The sequence below is a fragment of the Heliangelus exortis genome, chromosome 7, assembly GCF_036169615.1.
Source record: "Heliangelus exortis chromosome 7, bHelExo1.hap1, whole genome shotgun sequence".
In the NCBI taxonomy this organism is placed as follows: Eukaryota; Metazoa; Chordata; class Aves; order Apodiformes; family Trochilidae; genus Heliangelus; species Heliangelus exortis.
Window position 1 is genome coordinate 20,649,117 of NC_092428.1, and position 19,023 is coordinate 20,668,139.

General features: G+C 35.3%; 1 protein-coding gene across 5 annotated transcripts in view; it reads left to right on the forward strand.

The window, feature by feature from the left end:
* BMPR1A (bone morphogenetic protein receptor type 1A) overlaps positions 1-19,023 on the forward strand; it is an 80,551-nt gene that overhangs the window by 56,398 nt on the left and 5,130 nt on the right. For all 5 annotated transcript variants that reach the window (XM_071749255.1, XM_071749258.1, XM_071749259.1 and 2 more), the window contains 9 exons: positions 8,836-9,004; positions 10,835-10,937; positions 12,417-12,516; positions 13,601-13,700; positions 14,517-14,661; positions 15,381-15,573; positions 15,957-16,254; positions 17,007-17,182; positions 17,915-18,045. In XM_071749255.1, coding sequence (XP_071605356.1) covers positions 8,836-9,004; positions 10,835-10,937; positions 12,417-12,516; positions 13,601-13,700; positions 14,517-14,661; positions 15,381-15,573; positions 15,957-16,254; positions 17,007-17,182; positions 17,915-18,045 — 1,415 coding nt within the window. The remainder of the gene's footprint in view (positions 1-8,835; positions 9,005-10,834; positions 10,938-12,416; positions 12,517-13,600; positions 13,701-14,516; positions 14,662-15,380; positions 15,574-15,956; positions 16,255-17,006; positions 17,183-17,914; positions 18,046-19,023) is intronic.

Consider the following 19,023-nt stretch of genomic DNA (forward strand, 5'->3'; position numbering starts at 1 on the left):
CAATCAAGTGCTTGATTTTGAGATACTTCTTGAGGTATTTACTTTCAAGATTGACAATTCAATGAACATATTAAAATTGAGAGAGGAGTATCCAAATGACAATCTTTGTGTTCTGTTTCTGGTGTGTACCTGCAATATTAGGTTAAGGGATTTAGCAGAGCTGTCTTTCAAGCCTGTGCTTGACAACTAGTTTTAAGAGCAGGTTTGTGTTAATGTGCAGTGGGCCTGGCCGGTAGCCATTTGGTTCTGCCTCTTCCCAGGTGCCAGTACTTATCTTCTTGTAACAAAGAGCAAAGGTGTATTTGGGAACTGCTGCAGCTTCCAACCTGGTTGGGAGGAGCACTTAGACTTAACACCAACCTTTATTAAACTGTAAATATTAAAATTACACTGAAGATACTTAAGTGGAATTGACCAGGGAGGACCCGTCAACTATACTATGATCCAAATTAAATTAATAATGGCTCAGTTCAAGGAGGCTCATCTTTAAGCTCTTTCAAGTACCATTCCACATATGCACATTCACAGCTAAGCTTTTATGTAACCCAAGGCCTCTCTCAGGGGCTGTGCAGAGCTGCACTTTGTTAAAGATATTTAAAACTGCCATTCTTACTTTTGAGTTTCCTCTGGGCTTCAGCTCAGGAGGCTACCACAGACACACTGAAGGCTTCTGTATCACTGAGTGCAGCCTGCAGAACTGTAAACACTTTTCTTGTGGACAAGTGTTGCTGTATAATTGCCAAGTTGTTTGAGGATTTTCATTGGTTTAGCCTGCAGGGGCTCAGCATAGTGTCTCCTGACTGCTAGTGGGAGCTTTAAGAGCTGATGTTTGCCTTTCTGGATCAATGTGTGTGTCTGCATGCACACAAGTATTTCAGGAGCAGGGCAGAGCATAGATCTTAGTTTGAAGCTTTGCCATCAAGCAAATATTTCGAGGCTGAAAGCAACAGTGAACATAAATCCAGGGTTCTTCCATCTTTGTGACATTAGTTAATTTGGGAGAGGGAAATTCTCAAAACCAGTACCTCTTCCTGTTGTGGACACACAGTTTTTGATTGGCAAGAAGTAGCGTAATCTACTTTGACAGAAATAACTTAGTTTGGAAATGGTTGAGACTTATAGTACAAATTTATAAATATTTACAGGTATCTGTAAAATTACTAGATTGGTAGCAGGCACAAATCACAAAGCTTTGTTGAGAAATTAAGAAGGAAATTTTCACTGGGAATGTGGTTAAGTATTAGAACAGGCTGCCTGAAGAAGTAGTGCAATATCCATCCTTACAGACAGTAATTTCACAAGGATGGCTGAGCATCCTAGTCTAGCATTAGAAGTTGGTCCTGTTTTGACTAGGGGATGGCACCAGGTGACTTCTAGAGGTCCATCCCACCCTAAGATATTCTCAGATGTAGAATTTTGCAGTGGGGCTTGTTCTACTGGTATTCAAGAAGTTTCGTTCTTTTTTTTACAGGAGATACCAGCTTCTTCCTTTGAAGAGGTTGGGGAATGATATGCTTTTCATAAAAAGTTTCCAGCATTTTATTCAAAGGCAGTAGCACCTGAAGGAACACATTTTTTCCCCTCTAGATACAAATCAAAATAATAATACAAATATATAGGTCTTATAATTAATTTGAAATTAAATTACAGTAACTCCATCCATACTCACATTTATAAATAATACTTCAATAAGTTACTTCTAACAAATAATATAGCTAAATTAAGTTTAAAGACCCTGTGAAATTTTTTTTCAGCTTCTAAAGAAGAAATTGCTCTGACCTAGGAATGTTTCTGACTTTCAGATCAATACTAAGCAAGTTTTGGAAGCCGTGGGAAAGTTGAGCTTGCTGAAATGTTGGTTCTTTGACACAAGTTGCCTAAGGGCTTGTCTTCAAACATCCTTGGGCTTGTCTTCAAACATATTCTTGGTTTCTAGGGGTGGCGAGTAGAAAAACAGTCAACTCACTCTGCTTGTCCCTGGATTCCTGAAGGATTTGTGCTTGGGTGAGGGGGAAAGTTGCTAGTCATCAGGGATTTGAAATTTTCATAGGAAAAAGCAAATGTAAAGTTAGCAGTCTAAAAACTGAAATCTGAAAGTGGAAATAAAAGCTTCCACAAGGAAAATAAATGCAGGATGTTAAAAAAAGCATCATAAAGGAACCAGTAGAGTTGGAGAAGACACATTATGAGGCACTGAAAAGAATTCATGTTATTTACGAAAGAAAAGGAAAAGTAAGGAAAGTAGAAACACTAGATTCATTACCAGGGAACTTTAAAAAGCCAGGGGCTGAATGTGTTTATTAGTGTGGAAATAGTCTTACAACAACAGCAGAAAATGGAGGACGTTCCATTAAATTATTGGCAAAAAGTTGCTGTTTCTCAGGTTGGTACTACAGAGCAGAGCGGCTGAGTGGTTACCCTTTGGATTGTATTTTCTTTACAGCTTATGAGACTTTTTCACTTGAAAAAGATGTTGGAAGATAAGCCTGGGTAGCAGAGGGCTAGACTTACTAGCTACTTTTTCAAGAAAAAAAATTATTTCCTTTCTCACTGTGGAAAGCCATTGCAATACTTTTTAGACCTGTGACTTGCTCTACATCATCATCCACTTTCTTTTTTTGCTCATCTAAGGCTGTGGTTTATTGGCTTCAGTTGCAGCTGAGGACTGTGGTAACACTCCTTTATTTCTTCCCCCAATGCAGATTTTTGTTTCAGAGAACCCATTTTACTTCCAAGTAGAGTTCTTCCTTTGTTTTTTTATAAGGCTTTGATGAGGATAACTAATCAATTATTGTAATGGAGTAAAGAACTTAATGTAACTTAAACATATTATCCTAAATGTTATGTATTATTACTGTGATGTAATGTTGGGCATGTAGTTCGTCACACCTTTATATATTCTTCAGAGACACTGCAGAAGACCAGTATTTTAATCTTTGTAAATTAGTTAACTAAAAATATATTAATAGCTTTCAATATGAATGAGAAGAAAGGTTTATGAAAAGTTCTATTTTAAAATAATTTGTGTTATGAAGTCTGTTTCAATAATTAATAGTAATTAAACCTGGCATTGTCTGTTAGTGAACTGAAAAATACTGAGATTTGATTTCACTGTCCCACTTTTTTTTTCCAAAGATTTTATATAGAAAAAAATGTTAATTTTTATTCCTATAACTATACTACAACTATAAGTATAACTATACTTTTTTACTAAAACTTTTTACTTTTATAAGTTTTTTTACTTTTTATAACTTGTGGATGCCCCTCCCTGGAGGTGTTCAGGGTCAGGTTGGATGAGGCTTTAAGCAACCTTGTCAAATTGAGAGGTGTCCCTGCCCAGGGCAGGGAGTTTGGAGTAGGTATCTTTAAGGTCTCTTCCCACCTAAGCCATTCTATGATTCTGTAATTCTATGATACTTTTACATACTTTTTGGGTTTTAGATTGAATAGCTACTGAATTTAAACATCTAAACAGATCTGAAATAAAGAAAATGTTCTAACATCTATGGAGGAAACTTAGAGTTGTCAGAAGCAGATCTCTGTTGCTTGAGGACAATGTAGGTCTGCTTATCAGTGATTTTCCCACTGCAGTGTGCATCTGTCTTTAAAGCACAGGCAGCACACAAGTGTTGTTATGTATTTTCTGATTAAAGTTATTTTAATGGATTACCTAGAGATTATATATTTATTGTAATTTTTAGTTCCAAATAACTTTATTCTTTTAATGTCCCTTTAAATTAGAATACTATGTACTTTTTAAAAGTAAAATATGCATAAAATTTTCTTGTCTGTGGCTTTTCTGTTGAATATATAAGAACAGAGAGTAGTCCTGTTTAGAAGTTGCTTTTCTTGGTAAGGGGGGAGATAGGGGGGCAGGGTCTGCCTGTCTGTGTTGAACACTGATGTAGCTTCTGGGAAAGCTGGAGGGTGGTGGAAGAGTTTTTAAACAAGTAGTCTGGGAACGTGCTGTGATTTTTAGGAACCAGTTTGGCTAGGTGGAACTACCTCTAACATGCCTGGTCTTTGGAGATCACAGGCTTGATATATAAAAAGAAGTATAGGGAGAATTATGGTTAAAATGCCAGACACTGAGCTTATAGAAGCCTTTAAGGTATTTTCTTTGCACTCATAAAAACATGGGGTTTTTTTCTGATTTTTAAAATAGTTTTGTTTTTCAAGAAGCAGTATCCTTTTCTTTATATGTATCAGTTGTACTGTGCTTTAATTCACCTGGCAGTACACGTTAAATCATTATAAAAGCTCATGAGAGACAGAAAGGTGAAACATCCTTGTTGGAGTGAATGATTCTGCAATTTCTGCATCCCAAAGCAAGAACAAGTAATTTAAAACTACCACAGAAAAATTTCCAGGTATGTCTTTTTCATAAGGAAGGTGTATCTAACACCAAAGAGCTTGGGTACAACTTCTCATCTCATATGAAAAGAGCCCACTGTGGGCAAGCCCTGAGCATCAGCTAACACCAGCAGGAAGGCTGAGGAATGTGTCTTCTGACAAAGGTTCTTCTTATTTAAGTTCTGAATTTATTGGGTTTACAAGCTTCAATCAGAATAGCTACAAGGAAGTGATGAGTACTATAGTTCTGCAAGGTTAAATCTATTTTAAGGATAATGTACTCTGTAATAAAGATTTTATGTGGAACATATATGTTAAGAATTCAGAAAGCTGTTGAACGACTGGGATGCTGTGGGCTACCAGTTCTACCATTGGAGTTTCATTTGTGGAGGTAGAGGGGTTATGCTTAAGTAAGAAACTGTAGGCAATAATTTCGCTTTGGTACTTGTCTTTAACTCTGTCTGTGCAGTTCTTAATAGAGCTGGTTTTTTTATAGGTTACAAATCTTCTCTTAGATCAGAAGACTTAATGAAATTATGTATGTATCCTGGCATTGCATTGCAACCAAATTAGCTCAGGTTTTTTAGAGGTTAATAACACTTCACTGTCACGTGCACTACTTTTTAAAGGTTATTAGTATTAGTATTTGAAGCTATGCTTTCAAGGAAACTTAAAAGTTCTAACTGGTGAGAGTTTTAATATACTGGGCTTCTTTAAAATACATTTTAGAATCAAACTTTTTTTCTATTACAGGAAGAAGTAGTTCCTTGAATAATTTATATTTCCAAGCAAGGTCTGGATATGATACATTGGCTGACATTGTTCTTTTTTATTATAAAAAGTTTAATTTAAAACAGCCATTTAAATGTCTTATCTGTTGCAGTTGTTCACAGCTCTAGAAATTTACAATTAATTCAGTATGTATGAGACATTATAGTGATGGGGCAGAGCACATGATGAACTGGGAACCTGAAGCCCCATCAGTTTATTTCTTTTTATTGTCTTCCACTGTGGCTATGTGAGGAAAATGTTATAGCTGACCATCACTCTTAGACTTAATTTAATTTTGTACATTTTTGAAATATGGTAAAATATACATTATATGATACTGTAGTTCTCAAGTCTGAACAAAGAGGCTGAGACTGATCCAGGACCCTTTTACAAGTCCTCTAGTGCATGACAGCCCATTTGCTGCTACTGTATATAAATTTGGCCCTGTGCAGTTGACAGGTGGAGAGAGGGTAGGAAATCATGGAGACAGAAGCTTTGGTGTGCCTGAAATCTCTGGATACTGTATTTCAGTGCAAACTTTTTGAAGCTGTATATTGGTGTATTGCACTTCAACCTTTGAATGTTATGGGAGGTTTGTGTATTTCTTAGCTGCACTGCAGAACTGACAACTCCATGTGTCATGGAAAAGGAGCTATTAATTACATCACCAAGTAGTATAGTGACACAGATCCTTAAAACATGAGCCTCCCTTTCTCTGTCCTGCTCCCAGAAGGAAAATAAAGTTGTGTGAATGTTTGAGAGGTGAAGCTCAGAGTAGGGGATAGTGAGAGCACTGGTGCAAGAGGGTCAGGCAGTTCTGGAAGCGAGATAATATTTAGGAATATACTTTGTTTCCTCTCGTTGATTTACCCAGTACCTGTTAACCAAGAAAACTGGCAATGAACCAGTGTGACCCCATTTGGATCTTGATCTGCCCCTTTGCATCTCAGGTGAATGGAAGCCAAGGAATTAATGAAATTCACCTTCTTTGCCCATACCTAGCATCTGTTAGACACTAATCTTTCTTGAAATGCTGTGAATGAATTGTAGTACTGTTGTAAAGGATACAGTTAGAGATAATATGTAGATGAAGGCTATTAAAAACTATTTTGAAGTGATCCCAAACAGTCTCAATATTTTCCTTTTTCTTCCTTCACTGAATACTTGAACTCATTTTATTAACAGTTCTTGGTATGGTCCTAGAAAGTAAAAACACAAGAGTGAAGTAATTCTTTCCCCCATTCTCTGTGGTATTCATATATTTACCTTAAAGATAAAACAGTCTACCATGGACTACTCTTTCAAATTATAAAGATAATGATATTGTAGTATTTTTTTGCTTTGAATAGAAGTCTTTGTCTATATAAGCTGTACAAAAGACAAATATCCCAGTTCTTTGAAAACACAGTTATCTGTTTTGGATTTTATTTCGTGTATGTTTTTCAGAAATTTGGTTAAACAATCCATCATAATAAAGAGGGAAAAATTTATTTCATTTCAGCTTTACTATTAAAGATTGGTATACCTGTTCATAGTTTACAAAAAATAGTGCTGCTTGAAAAGATCAAGACCTGCATAAAAATCTTGTTCTTTCCCTTCTGAGCAAGAAGTTATGATTTAAGGGTTCCTTGATTTCTCTTCTGAGGAACTGAAAAAATGTGCTTCATTTGATGCTTGAGTAGGAGGATGCATGAGTGACTGTGAGACAAAGATCATAAAGTATTCAGACTTTTAACATGTGGAGTGTCCCTGAAGATAAAGGGACTTTTATAACATTCATGAGGAAAGATACCTTAGTAGCTCAACAAAATTAGAAGAAAAGAAAATATTTGTACATATGCAGTGGTTTTTCCTTTAAATACTAAGTAGAACTACCTGTTCTTTGAGTATCTCTCAAATGTGAATACAGAATATTGTGTAACATCTGTAGCACAGTATTAAAATGAGCTTTCAGTTTATGCTGGGAAGAAATCTGTAGAAGACTGATGGAGGAGCTTCTGTTTCATACGTGCAAAATTCCTCTTGGTTAAATCAAAAATACTGTGCATAGGGAGACTGTTATTGTAGCACTGGATCTTTCTTGTTAACAGTCTGTACGTATCTGGAATATTTATCTCTGTCATTAATGAAGTACTGTTTGAAAAGTGCATTTCAAATAGAACATGGCTGAGTGATTTGAGAGTTTACGTAAATCACGTGCTGTACTTTCTTAGGATGTACTCTTTATTGTATCTGAAAAAGGTAGAGTTTCATCACTTCTAGGGAAATCACTGAATCAGGACAATGGACTGGGCTTGCTATAATAGAGAAGGAAATCTGCAAGTCTGCTTTTTTCAGAACAATAAGGTCAAACTTTGCTAATATTTAATCACACATTTGTCTGAATGATACAGTGGCTGTTACAGTAGAATGATAGGGTGGTATCTACACAGGGTTTTAATCAAGTTTTTCTGCACATCTTTCAAGCAAGGTACAACATGAGTAATGTTCTCATTACAGATAGCGTTTGGTGCGTTTGACAGGAAGCCACAAGAATCTGTTAAGAGACCATTAATTTTGTTCAAAATACTTTAAAAAAAATTATTCTTAGATAAACTGAAATTTTTATTAAGACTAAGATTTTTCTGAGATGTACTGAGGCATCTACTTTTTTTTTTTTTTTTTAATTCTAAGTGCATTTGTCAAAGCTTTTGTCGGTCCTGACTGGTTCTTCTCTTACATTGCACACTGAGCCTCCCACAGACACTTGTGTAAAATGTGTCAGTACAGGTAATAGTCTGTTCACAACTCTTTTCTCTTCATTTAGTTGACACCTTGAGGACTTGGGGCCAAAAATTCTCTTAGGTGGTGGACAAAAAGAAATTTTTGGTTGGTATACATGATAAAGCTGGAGCAGATGAGTGAATATGTTCCCATCTCATATAGTGGTCACAAATCATATTCCAAATGAGGCAGATAATATTCTAAATTTTTTTCTGGATGTTCTTTGCTAAGAAAAAAACAGATGGAATTTTTCTTCTTCCTAATTTCACAAAAGCACTTTAGTAATATGAACTAGAACAAATGATATTCAACTCTCCTGCTGTTGAGAATGTGAGGGTTACATGGAATGTAATTTAGCTCTATTTTTATTCTCTGAAAGCTTGTTTGTGTGGATGTTCCTGTCATTTACTAAAATTTAATTTACAAACAAGGTTTACTTTAGCTCTGTTTTGAAGTACTAATGCACAGAGAGATCAAAAAGGCCAAGAGATTTTTGAGTTATTACTGCTGTTCTATGAGTCTGTGAATCCATAAAAAATTACTTTGGTTCAGAAAATTAGAAAATTGCATATTAAGTACTCTCAGTCATGCATAAAATTATAGTGTTGTGGTTATCAAGCAGTCAGTATTTTGGTTTTCTACACACACGAATGAGAAAGGATCATCAGTACTTTTCTGTTCCACCTCAAAAATGGAGAATACCCTTTCTGTTTATATTGATTATGGTTGGAAGTTCTGCTGTTAAGATATGTAAGATTGCAGTTAGATATTCTAGAACAAAATTACCAACTCAAATTTCAGACATAATTTTGAGAGAGAAGGTTCTTGTGTCCTGTATAATTAAATTACTTCTTAATCATTCTGTTGTTGTGTTTTACCTGTAAAGCTTTTGAACAGTTATCAGAGAGGTTCAAAAACATTTTATTTGTTTTTGTTTTTTTTTTAAAGGTTTAGGTCAAAATCTAGACAGCATGCTTCATGGCACAGGAATGAAGACAAATCCTGACCAAAAGAAACAAGCAAATGGAGTAACACTTGCTCCAGAAGACACTTTACCTTTTCTTAAGTGCTACTGCTCAGGACATTGTCCAGATGATGCTATTAATAACACGTGCATGTAAGTATTGTGTACAGGGGAGTAGAAGCTCTTTGAAGACACTCATTTTTTGCTTGTGAAAGAGCAAACTGTCTCTAGAGAGATGGCTGAGGTTCTGACAGGTAATTTAACTTTAACTGATTAGAGGCTACCTGGTTCTGTGGAGAGCTGAGCACTAAAACCCATGTTCATGTGTAAAGCAGGACTGCTTTCACCATTCCCTAAAATCAACTGCAAACAGCCAGTTTCCCCCAGCAACTATGAAGGACAGGTTTTAAGGTAACCTCTAGCATTTTATAACTGTGTGACTATTAAATTAGCCAAATCTAGATTTCTGATATGACCACCTGCTTGATTAATCCGCGTTCACCTAATAGTCAAAAGGTAATGTTAGCACCACAGCCATTGAGTGAGAATTCTTCTTGCATGTTCATTAATTGTAGAGTATGAGGTAAAGGGGAGACAAAAGTCTTTAACACACAGGGACAGGAAGGTAACATGCTCATATACTGAATATGTGTTTGTTTGTTTTCTTCATGTTGTGAAATGTCCTTGGTTTTCTTTTTCTTTTCTCTTTGTTTCTAGTACCATGTTTAAGGCCTTTCTGTTCACTTCCTTGAGAATTAATATAAAGATACACAGTAGAAAACATTTTTGCTATTGTAATTTGGATCTTCACTTTAACACCGAACTTTAACAAACAAAGCCTCTCTAAAGCTTGGCATATAAAGCAGGTTTTGTGGAATACAACGGGGGGGAATGCACACTACTATCTTTTTAAATGTAAACATAGATGATATGTTACAAACCTAAGTTTTGCACTTAGAAAACGTACCAGTATCCAATACTTTGTATTTCAAGTCCTTTGGTTTTTTTTTTTTTTTTTCCTTTTTATCGCCCTCTAGTGGATGCAGTGAGTATAGGCCTTACTAATTTTTTGTCTGAAATGAGGGTTGTTTAGGTCATGATATTGATAATTAAGCTATTAAAGAGTTAATAACATTTATGCAGTGCTTATGTGAAGAGTATTTTATGGCATTACGTTTCCCAAATCTGCGTTTCTTTACATTCATTTAAATAAAAAATTAGGGCAAACAAAAATATTTCTTGACTTGTTTTCCTTAGTATCTGTGTTGAGGGAATGAGTGTGTTTTGATTTACTTAATAAGAATCTGTAGTTTTACAGTTACTGAAAGGACAGACCTACCATTGCAAATTGGTTTGGGAATTCTTAAAAATGTTGTTGAAGTTTTCACTATAGAAACGAAAGCGCTTGTATAAAGAGATAATGGGTAATTGCAGTGCCATTTTTTTTGAAAGAAAGTAATATACTTGTTACCATCAGCTTCAGAAAGTGGACTTGGGAGTTGGTTTGCTTTTTTGTTTTGCCCTAAAAGCTGAATATTTAAGAGATCTTTTTCCACATAAGTGTAGCTCAGCTTTTGGCTGCCTTGAAATAGCCATTTTTCACCATACTGGGACTTCAAGAGTTCATCGTCGCAGTTTCAAGAACAGACACGAGTGAATTTTTTTTTTAACCTATATGATTTTAGTCAGATCTTCTCACTTCCACCCCTTCAGCTGTTTCTCAACTGTGTGTGTGTGGTTGGATAGTAGCAATCTTGAAGGTGGGTAAGGAAGTAGAAGACAAAATATTCAGGAGAAAATATCCCCATAGTGTTCCATTTGAAAATACTGTGGGGGTTCTCAAACAGTATGGTAATCACTGTGTTAAAGAAGAATTTTTCTAGATGTTGCCATTCTAGTATTCTTGATAGGTTTGTAGTCAACTAATATTGCAAATTAAACAACGAATATGTTGGTAAAGCACATTTTTTATGTTTATTCCAGAACTAATGGGCATTGCTTTGCTATCATTGAAGAAGATGAGCATGGAGAACCTACACTTGCTTCTGGCTGCATGAAGTATGAGGGTTCAGATTTCCAGTGCAAGGTAAGAAGATGAGATATCATTAAAATTTAAGATCTCCATGGATTATGTAGAGAAATAGCATAAGCAGTTTAAATCCCTCTAGTTTGCAATTGCTGTCATTGCATTTTGCACCTCTCCACTGAGGAGAACTGAACAATTGTGGGTGAGTAGTTACAGAACTACACTTAGTTGTGTTTGAACAAGCTTGGGATAGAATCGTAGCTTCTTGTGGGTTCTCTACAAGTATCTATAAGCTACTAACAAGATAAATAGTGGACATCATGCTTATACTTCTGTCTGCTTTTTCCTCAGCTGAAGAGACAACTTTATAGTCAGACAAAATGATCTGAGTAGTTTGTTTTAATACAGAATTTTTTGATTGTTTTAATTTGGAATTTCTTGTTTTCTTAGTTCACTTGACAGAAAAACATAATCATAGGGATTTTTTGTCACAGATTATAAAAGAGCTCCCTTAAAGTTTCATGTACATTTACACACAGTTGACCAAATACATTTGTTTTCCTCTCTGATGTATAACTTGTTTTCCCATTCCAGAAGAGTTATTTATCATTAATTGCATGGATATAATTTACTTTTGATTTAAAGAGGCATAAGCAGACTGCTGCTGTTAGAACTTCTTGATCTGTTGCAAAAGTTGAAGCTGAAAACATAGTTAATAAAGCCTGGATTTATTTGGAAGATGGATAAAGCACTACATGGGAAAATTAATGTTGCCTTGCAAGACTAGATTTTGCTTTTTTTGTCACTTTTCTTACATTAAACAAAGATTTCAGAGGTAATCACCAGATGGCTTGCTTTCCTCCTTTCTGCTGTCAAAATGCTTTCACTGGTTTTGGATACTCAATTTTAAACTTCTAGCACTTGAGTTTCTATATAATGTAGCTGTCAGTCGCACTGCTTTTTGGAAGCACTCTTGACTTCAGTTACAGCTGTGAATGCTTAGGATTGCTGTGATTCAGACCTGAAGTGTCATGATGACCTCCTGAAATTGTTCTTGTATTTATATTGTGTCTTACCTTCAGATTAATTCTTATGCCATTCCATCTTTTATAGGGTGTTCTGCAGATATTTTTAAGCAAACAGTGCTGCTGAGCCCAAGAGGAAAACTTTTAAAAGGACTGAGATTTTTTGCCTCAGTATTTATTTAACATATGAGTAACTTCATTTGACCAAACTTAAAAATTTTGCAGTGTATGAAAAAGCAACTTGTGTAGGAACAATTTATTTCTGTGCACCAAGTAAAAAAAATTCCTCGAAGAATAAAAAAGAGTAGGAACTCAGAATGTGTGTACCCGAGATTAGGTGGTGCTTGTCTGCCACCGTGATGTTGTCTCATACCTTAGATTGTGGGGTTGAATTGTATTTTAAAATTAAAGTAGCTTGAACTTTTGTCTGTGCTGTGTTGTATCAGTGACATCCTATCCCCATCCTAGCTGACTGCTTCCAAAGCTAAATCTCCATTCCATTCCCTTTCACTAGGACTCACCTAAAGCACAGTTACGTCGAACGATTGAGTGCTGCCGGACTGATTTCTGCAATCAGGATTTACAACCAACATTGCCACCATTTGATAGTACAGGTAAACCAGTTCCTAGATATTCACAGTGCTACTGATAAATGCTGTGTGGATTCTGTTCTTCCTGATCAACAGGTAAAAATAAGGAGAAGATGTAATCGTGGTATTACACAGATACGTTTTTTCCTTATTAATTTTTATATGAAGCTCCGTACTGCAGTTCATATTCACTCATAGTATTTTTATTCTTTTACTCTCCTTCCTCATATATTGTATTGGTAAGCATGGAGTCTTTTGATCTGTTTATTCTGTTTCCACAGCCTCTTCTTTTTAAAATACTTTTCTTAATCTCTGCTTTTGCATCATCTTTTGCCATGATGAATGTAGCTTAAAAAACAGTATTCTGACGTCCTTGAATGTTATCTACTGTAAATTTGTTCTCTTCTTTCTATTGTTCCCCGTGAAAATAGTTTATATTTCATGCCATTAATCATTACTAGACAAGTTGGACTGGTTTAACTGTTGCTTAATACTTTCTCTGTATCTTATTGCTGTAAATCCCTCATTTTTGTTTCTAAGAACAAACTAACAGAAGTCAACCAAAACCTAACAACTCCAAGATCTCATGTTAAATCCTTTTTTAAAAAATATGTTTTTTCAAATCATCATTCAGATGAAATTATCTCTGCTTTTCTGGTGTAAACACTTACTTTGATACTAAAACACCATAAAATTTGTGTAATTTCATATGAATTGATACATGCATCAGCTTCCTTGTCCCTTTCCGATGTTTTGCAAATGTCTCTCTATACACTTGTCATAGAATCCCAGACTGGTTGAGGGATGGACAGGACCTCTGGAGGTCCTCTGGTGCGTCCCCCCATCTCAAGCAGGACCACCTAAAGCCATTTACACAGGAACATGTCTACACAGCTTTTGAATCCCTCTAAGGACTCCAAAGCCTCCTTGGGAAACTGTGCCAGTGCTTGTTCACCCTCAAAGTAAAGAAGTATTTTCAGACAAAACCTCCTGTGTTTCAGTTTGTGCACATTCTTATAGACAGTAAATGAAAGTATCATACTCAGACTGTTTACAATAGATGTTTAATACACTTTGGAAACTTTATTTTTTTTCTTTTTTTTTTTAGATGGACTTTTTGATGGCAGCATTCGCTGGATGGCAGTGCTGATTTCTATGGCAGTCTGCATAATTGTCATGATAATCTTATTTAGCTGCTTTTGTTACAAGTAAGGAAAGCGTTTGCTCTATTTGCAAAATTGTAATTAATTTGTTGTAATCTAATTTCGTATTTCTGTGGATAGTAGAGTTCATCTTGCTAGGTAAAATTAAGTGTTCACAGCATAGAATTTAAGAGAATTTGATCCTTTCCTCTGGCTACAAAGCTTTTACAGTTTTTGAAGCTGCATATAACCTTGCTATAGCATACAGTTAACAGGAGTATCTTAATACTTTTGTTTTGGGATCTTTAGTCACTTTTGACAGTCAAAATTTCAGCTACATCTGAGATTCACCTCAGTGAAAGTAAAGTGCTTTTGCAAACCTAAAGCAACAGTGATGTGTGTTAAAACTTTTCCTTTTTCTGCTGTATTTGAAACTAAATACTTGACCAGCTGAGTTATGGGAATTCATGCAGGTTTAAGAGAATAAAACTGCTTCTGGCAGCTCTAGCTCTGTGCTGGACATGATAATTGTTCTAACAACTTCAGCAGAAATGTGCATGACAGCCTTATCTGCCATAATTCAAGGTTTGGTCTGTTTATTTAAACCAAAATCAGTGGTGTTATGCTAATAACACAGTCTGTGAGCAGAGTATTAAAATTCTGCTTTTACACTTGACTCATGATAAACTGACATGCTGCTACATGCATTACAACTTCTAATGTTAAAAAACTATGTAAGTTACATTTCTGGAAAAAAGATGTAGGAAAAGCTTTTTCTTTTAAAGAACTTGGTACATTTAAACAGATTTTTTCCTAGCTCAATTTACTACATGTATTTGAAGAGTGTTTTGAAGTTCAGCTCATCTTCTGTTATTTTTGCAGGCATTACTGTAAGTCAATGGCAAAGAGACACTGTTATAATCGTGATCTGGAACAAGATGAAGCATTTATTCCAGCTGGAGAGTCATTAAAAGACCTTATTGACCAGTCACAGAGTTCTGGGAGTGGATCAGGACTTCCATTGTTGGTAAATCATAAACAGAGTTTTCTTCTCTGAACTGCTCTCAGTCACATACATTTAGTTTGTAGCCAATGCCTAGAACAAAGCAGTTCATCCATACAGTATATTAACAACCTTATATGCAGTTACTGTGAAATATACAGCACAAACTAAATATCTATGAAAGCCTATCTTCACATAATTAACTTAAATTAGGTGCAAAATTAGATTATATTTTAGGAAAAGTGTTGGCATCAGCAAGATTGAAAGAAAATCTAGACCCTACAGACATGAAGATAAAAATTCAATGAATGGATAATACAAACATCAAATTGAGCAAACTCAATGTGTTTTCTTGGTGTCCACTGTCCATTAAAATAGGTTTGCTTTTATTGCCTGATAGCTGTTCAGAATTTTTGATTCATTATCCTATATAATACTTGCATAAAAATTATTAAAATAGATGAGTAATTCTTTATGAAATAGAAATAGAATGAAAAATAATGTATCTGAATTAAATAAGAAGTTGAGCTGATTTAATATTTTTGAGTTTGTTATACAACTCTTCCTCGGAAGCAGCAATAATGAGTTTGAAATGGGAAAAATGGAAAATAATAGAACAGATTTTCCAATGGAATCAAAATGTAAAGCAAACCAAGTTTGGGAAGCAGCTTGTGCAGGTGCTTTTAATTAATTACTAGGTTTCCATCCACTCATTTTTCATTAATTTTTTTTCCTTAACCTAGGTTCAGCGCACTATTGCCAAACAAATTCAGATGGTGAGGCAGGTTGGGAAAGGGCGATACGGTGAAGTGTGGATGGGAAAATGGAGAGGTGAAAAAGTTGCAGTTAAAGTGTTTTTCACCACAGAAGAAGCCAGTTGGTTCCGAGAAACAGAGATTTACCAAACTGTTCTAATGCGTCATGAAAACATCCTTGGTAAGGAAGCAGTGTGTTGTTTGGCTACTGGAGGGCTTGTGTGAGGGAAAAGAAGAATTTTTCATGGGTGGCTTCAGGGGTATTTGATGGCTTCTGCAGAATAACCATGTAGGTGTTCCTCCCTTAATGTATGCTAATAAAATGTTATTAAAAGGGTAGAAGCTTGCTGCTATTGATTAGAAGGTGTGTCTGCAGTCTCTTTACTGGAAGACTGGAATGGTAACCTCATATATAGTTGAAATCTGAGCTGTACATTATTAGTTTTCATGAGTAGAGCAACTGTCTTTTCATACAGTCCAATGGAGCTTTAGAAATAATTCCTAAACCCGTCGCATAAAAAGTTATGTACAAATAAATTTTAACATTGTTCATGTGTTTTACAGGTTTCATAGCTGCAGATATTAAAGGCACTGGCTCCTGGACACAGCTTTACTTGATTACAGATTATCATGAAAATGGATCATTGTATGATTTTCTGAAATGCACTACGCTGGACAACAGGGCTCTTCTCAAACTGGCATATTCTGCTGCATGTGGTCTGTGCCATCTGCACACAGAAATTTATGGGACACAAGGCAAGCCTGCTATTGCACATAGGGACCTGAAGAGTAAAAACATCTTGATAAAGAAAAATGGAACCTGCTGCATTGCTGACTTGGGTCTTGCAGTCAAGTTTAACAGGTAGATGAACAAACCCTCTGTAATGGAAAAACTTCTATATAATGTTGTTTTTTTTTAATGCACCAGATGTCCAATTTAAAAGGAAGATGGGGTAATTTTGTTCTATGCTTTCAGTGGTTTGGTTTTTTTAGTAAAATGCTATTATTCTTTTGTATGCTGGCAAGCATAAAGGTTAAAAAAAGTTATTAAGAGAGCAATTAAAAGGCTCTTCTGGAAAATAAAAGTAGTTTGGAAGAGCAAAGGGGAGAGGAAGCTGATTCATTCATTATTCAAAGCTGACCTTTCATAGTACTTGCTATCATGTATTTTCATTATGAGTTACCTCAAAAAATTTGAGCAGTGTAAAGGGTGAGCTGAAACTTAATAGAAAAAGTAGTATTACAATAGTATTTGAATACTTTTTCTTTACTTTAGGCTCAGTGGAGCCAGAGAATTGGCTTTTGCTACAGCTAGAGCCTGAATGAAAGCATAAAACCTCTTCAAATAATTTGTACAAATAATTTTTAATATAAACTAAGGATAAGCATACTTTACAGTGGTTTTAAATCCAGTTTTTTCGTGTTTTCTGTATCTTGCAAAAGAAGCAGGAAAACGTCAACTTCCATACTCACTGTGATTTTTATCATTGGAATTGTGGTATCAAGAAGGAAACAAAAGATAATTTAATGTGTAAATGGGAGCTTTGCAGAGTAGTGATGGCATCATGCAGGATTCTTGTAATAGTCCATGAATTTCCTAATATTTTCCTACAGTGACACAAACGAAGTTGATGTTCCCTTGAACACTCGAGTGGGAACAAAGCGTTACATGGCTCCAGAGGTCCTAGATGAAAGCCTGAATAAAAATCATTTCCAGCCATACATCATGGCTGATATCTACAGTTTTGGGCTGATCATCTGGGAAATGGCTCGGCGCTGCGTCACAGGAGGTAAACTTTTAAATACTCTGTATAAAATCTTCCTGGTCCTTGTATCAATTTAACAAAACTTCTCCAGCAAATAATATAACAAGCCTGCTGTATCAACAGGCTTCTATTCTTTAAAAGCAGTAGGAACAGTCTGTCCAGAGTACAGCTCAGGGTACTCTGTACTAAACCTTTTTGCTTGTTACAGTTAAATATATCAGGCTTTTTTTTCTTGCTTAGAAAGCAAGAGTTGTCTGATCTGCAAGAAACAACGGGATGCAGATGTATTTGACACCTGTGCTGTTAATAAAGCTTTGAATATTGATACTTTTATTTTCTTGCATTTGTGGTGCCATTCAGTTTTTTCCTTGCACATAATTTTTGATTTATCCTTTTCTTTCAGTCTTATGACCTTGTGTAGATCTTTACTGGTATTTTCCCATCTTATACTTTCATCCTGTTTCTTTGTAGCATATACTGGATCAGAAGATGTAAAAGTCTACAATGGCTATCAAAGTCAAAGGGGGACTGTAAGGAATTATTGTAGCTATTAAACTTAATAATCTTAATATTGGAACTTTTCTGGTGAATGTTTATAGTTAAAGTTTCTCATTTTTATCACAGTGATGTGACACCACAATGTGGTGGATTGCAGTCACAAAATCAAGTTACTTCTTGCTCTTGGCTAAGGAAATCTGAGATATATAGATTTTTATTTTTTTTTAATGGTTCTTGATCTTTCACAATTGTCTCTAGGTATTGTTGAAGAATATCAGTTGCCATATTATGACATGGTGCCAAGTGATCCATCTTATGAGGACATGAGAGAAGTGGTGTGTGTCAAACGCCTGCGCCCTGTAGTATCAAATAGATGGAATAGTGATGAAGTGAGTATGCTGAAAGGAAAATACTACTTCACTTTATTTATATGGAAGGTGTTTTAGTTTAATAAATACTAAAACGTTGTGAAAAAAAGGACTGCATTCAAACATTGTTATTTTTTAAAACCTCACAGCAACAATAGGAGAAAGATATGTTTGAATTCAAATGAAAATACTGTGGTTTTGCATGCATCTTTTCAGTGATCTGAGGGGAAGGGACCTTTTAGCAGCCTCCAAGTGTATAAATACTGCTCTGATATCTTTTTATATAGTGGAGCTAAACTATAAATTTTTTGTTTTATTGTTCTCAATGCATATAGCATATTGGTTTTGTTGCATAAGGTATCTCACAGAATATGGAGTTCTTTGTTTTTATAGACTTCCTAATTCATTTTTGTGTTTTCTTTTTTACTTGTACATTCCATGATGCATCTAAAATATTAAATTAAGATGTGTTTTTAAAAGGCCACAACTTCAACACAATAAGTAATAAAACTATTTCACATTGCAAGCCAGATAGGCCATATCTTTTCTTCCCCAAATCTTTGATTTCTTTTAGAAATTGAGTTTTTTCTATATTATTTTTTTGACTTCTGAAAGAACTTTAATCACTTTGGCATCATCAGTAAAAAAGTTATCTACATTTTTTCTACTTATTGATACCATCTTCTGTACTGCTGTTCTTCAGTCATAACAATAAGGTCTGGCAGTGCATATTTGTGAAGCAAAAGAAACGCTTTGGTTAGTTTCAGATACTGTAAAAGGAGGCAGTGAAGGGGAGGGAAAAGAAGGGCTGGAACATGATTTGGGGGTTTTTAGGTGACCTGTTTATAATAGTTCTCTATCACCAGTTTTGCAGAAACTGTGGAAGTTGCACATTTGGAATTAGGAGTTTGATAGTTAGGGCTTGGCAGCAAACCAAAATTAAAACACCTCAGGTCTCTCAGTTGTTACAATACTGTTCCTTTGTTTGTTATTTTACAG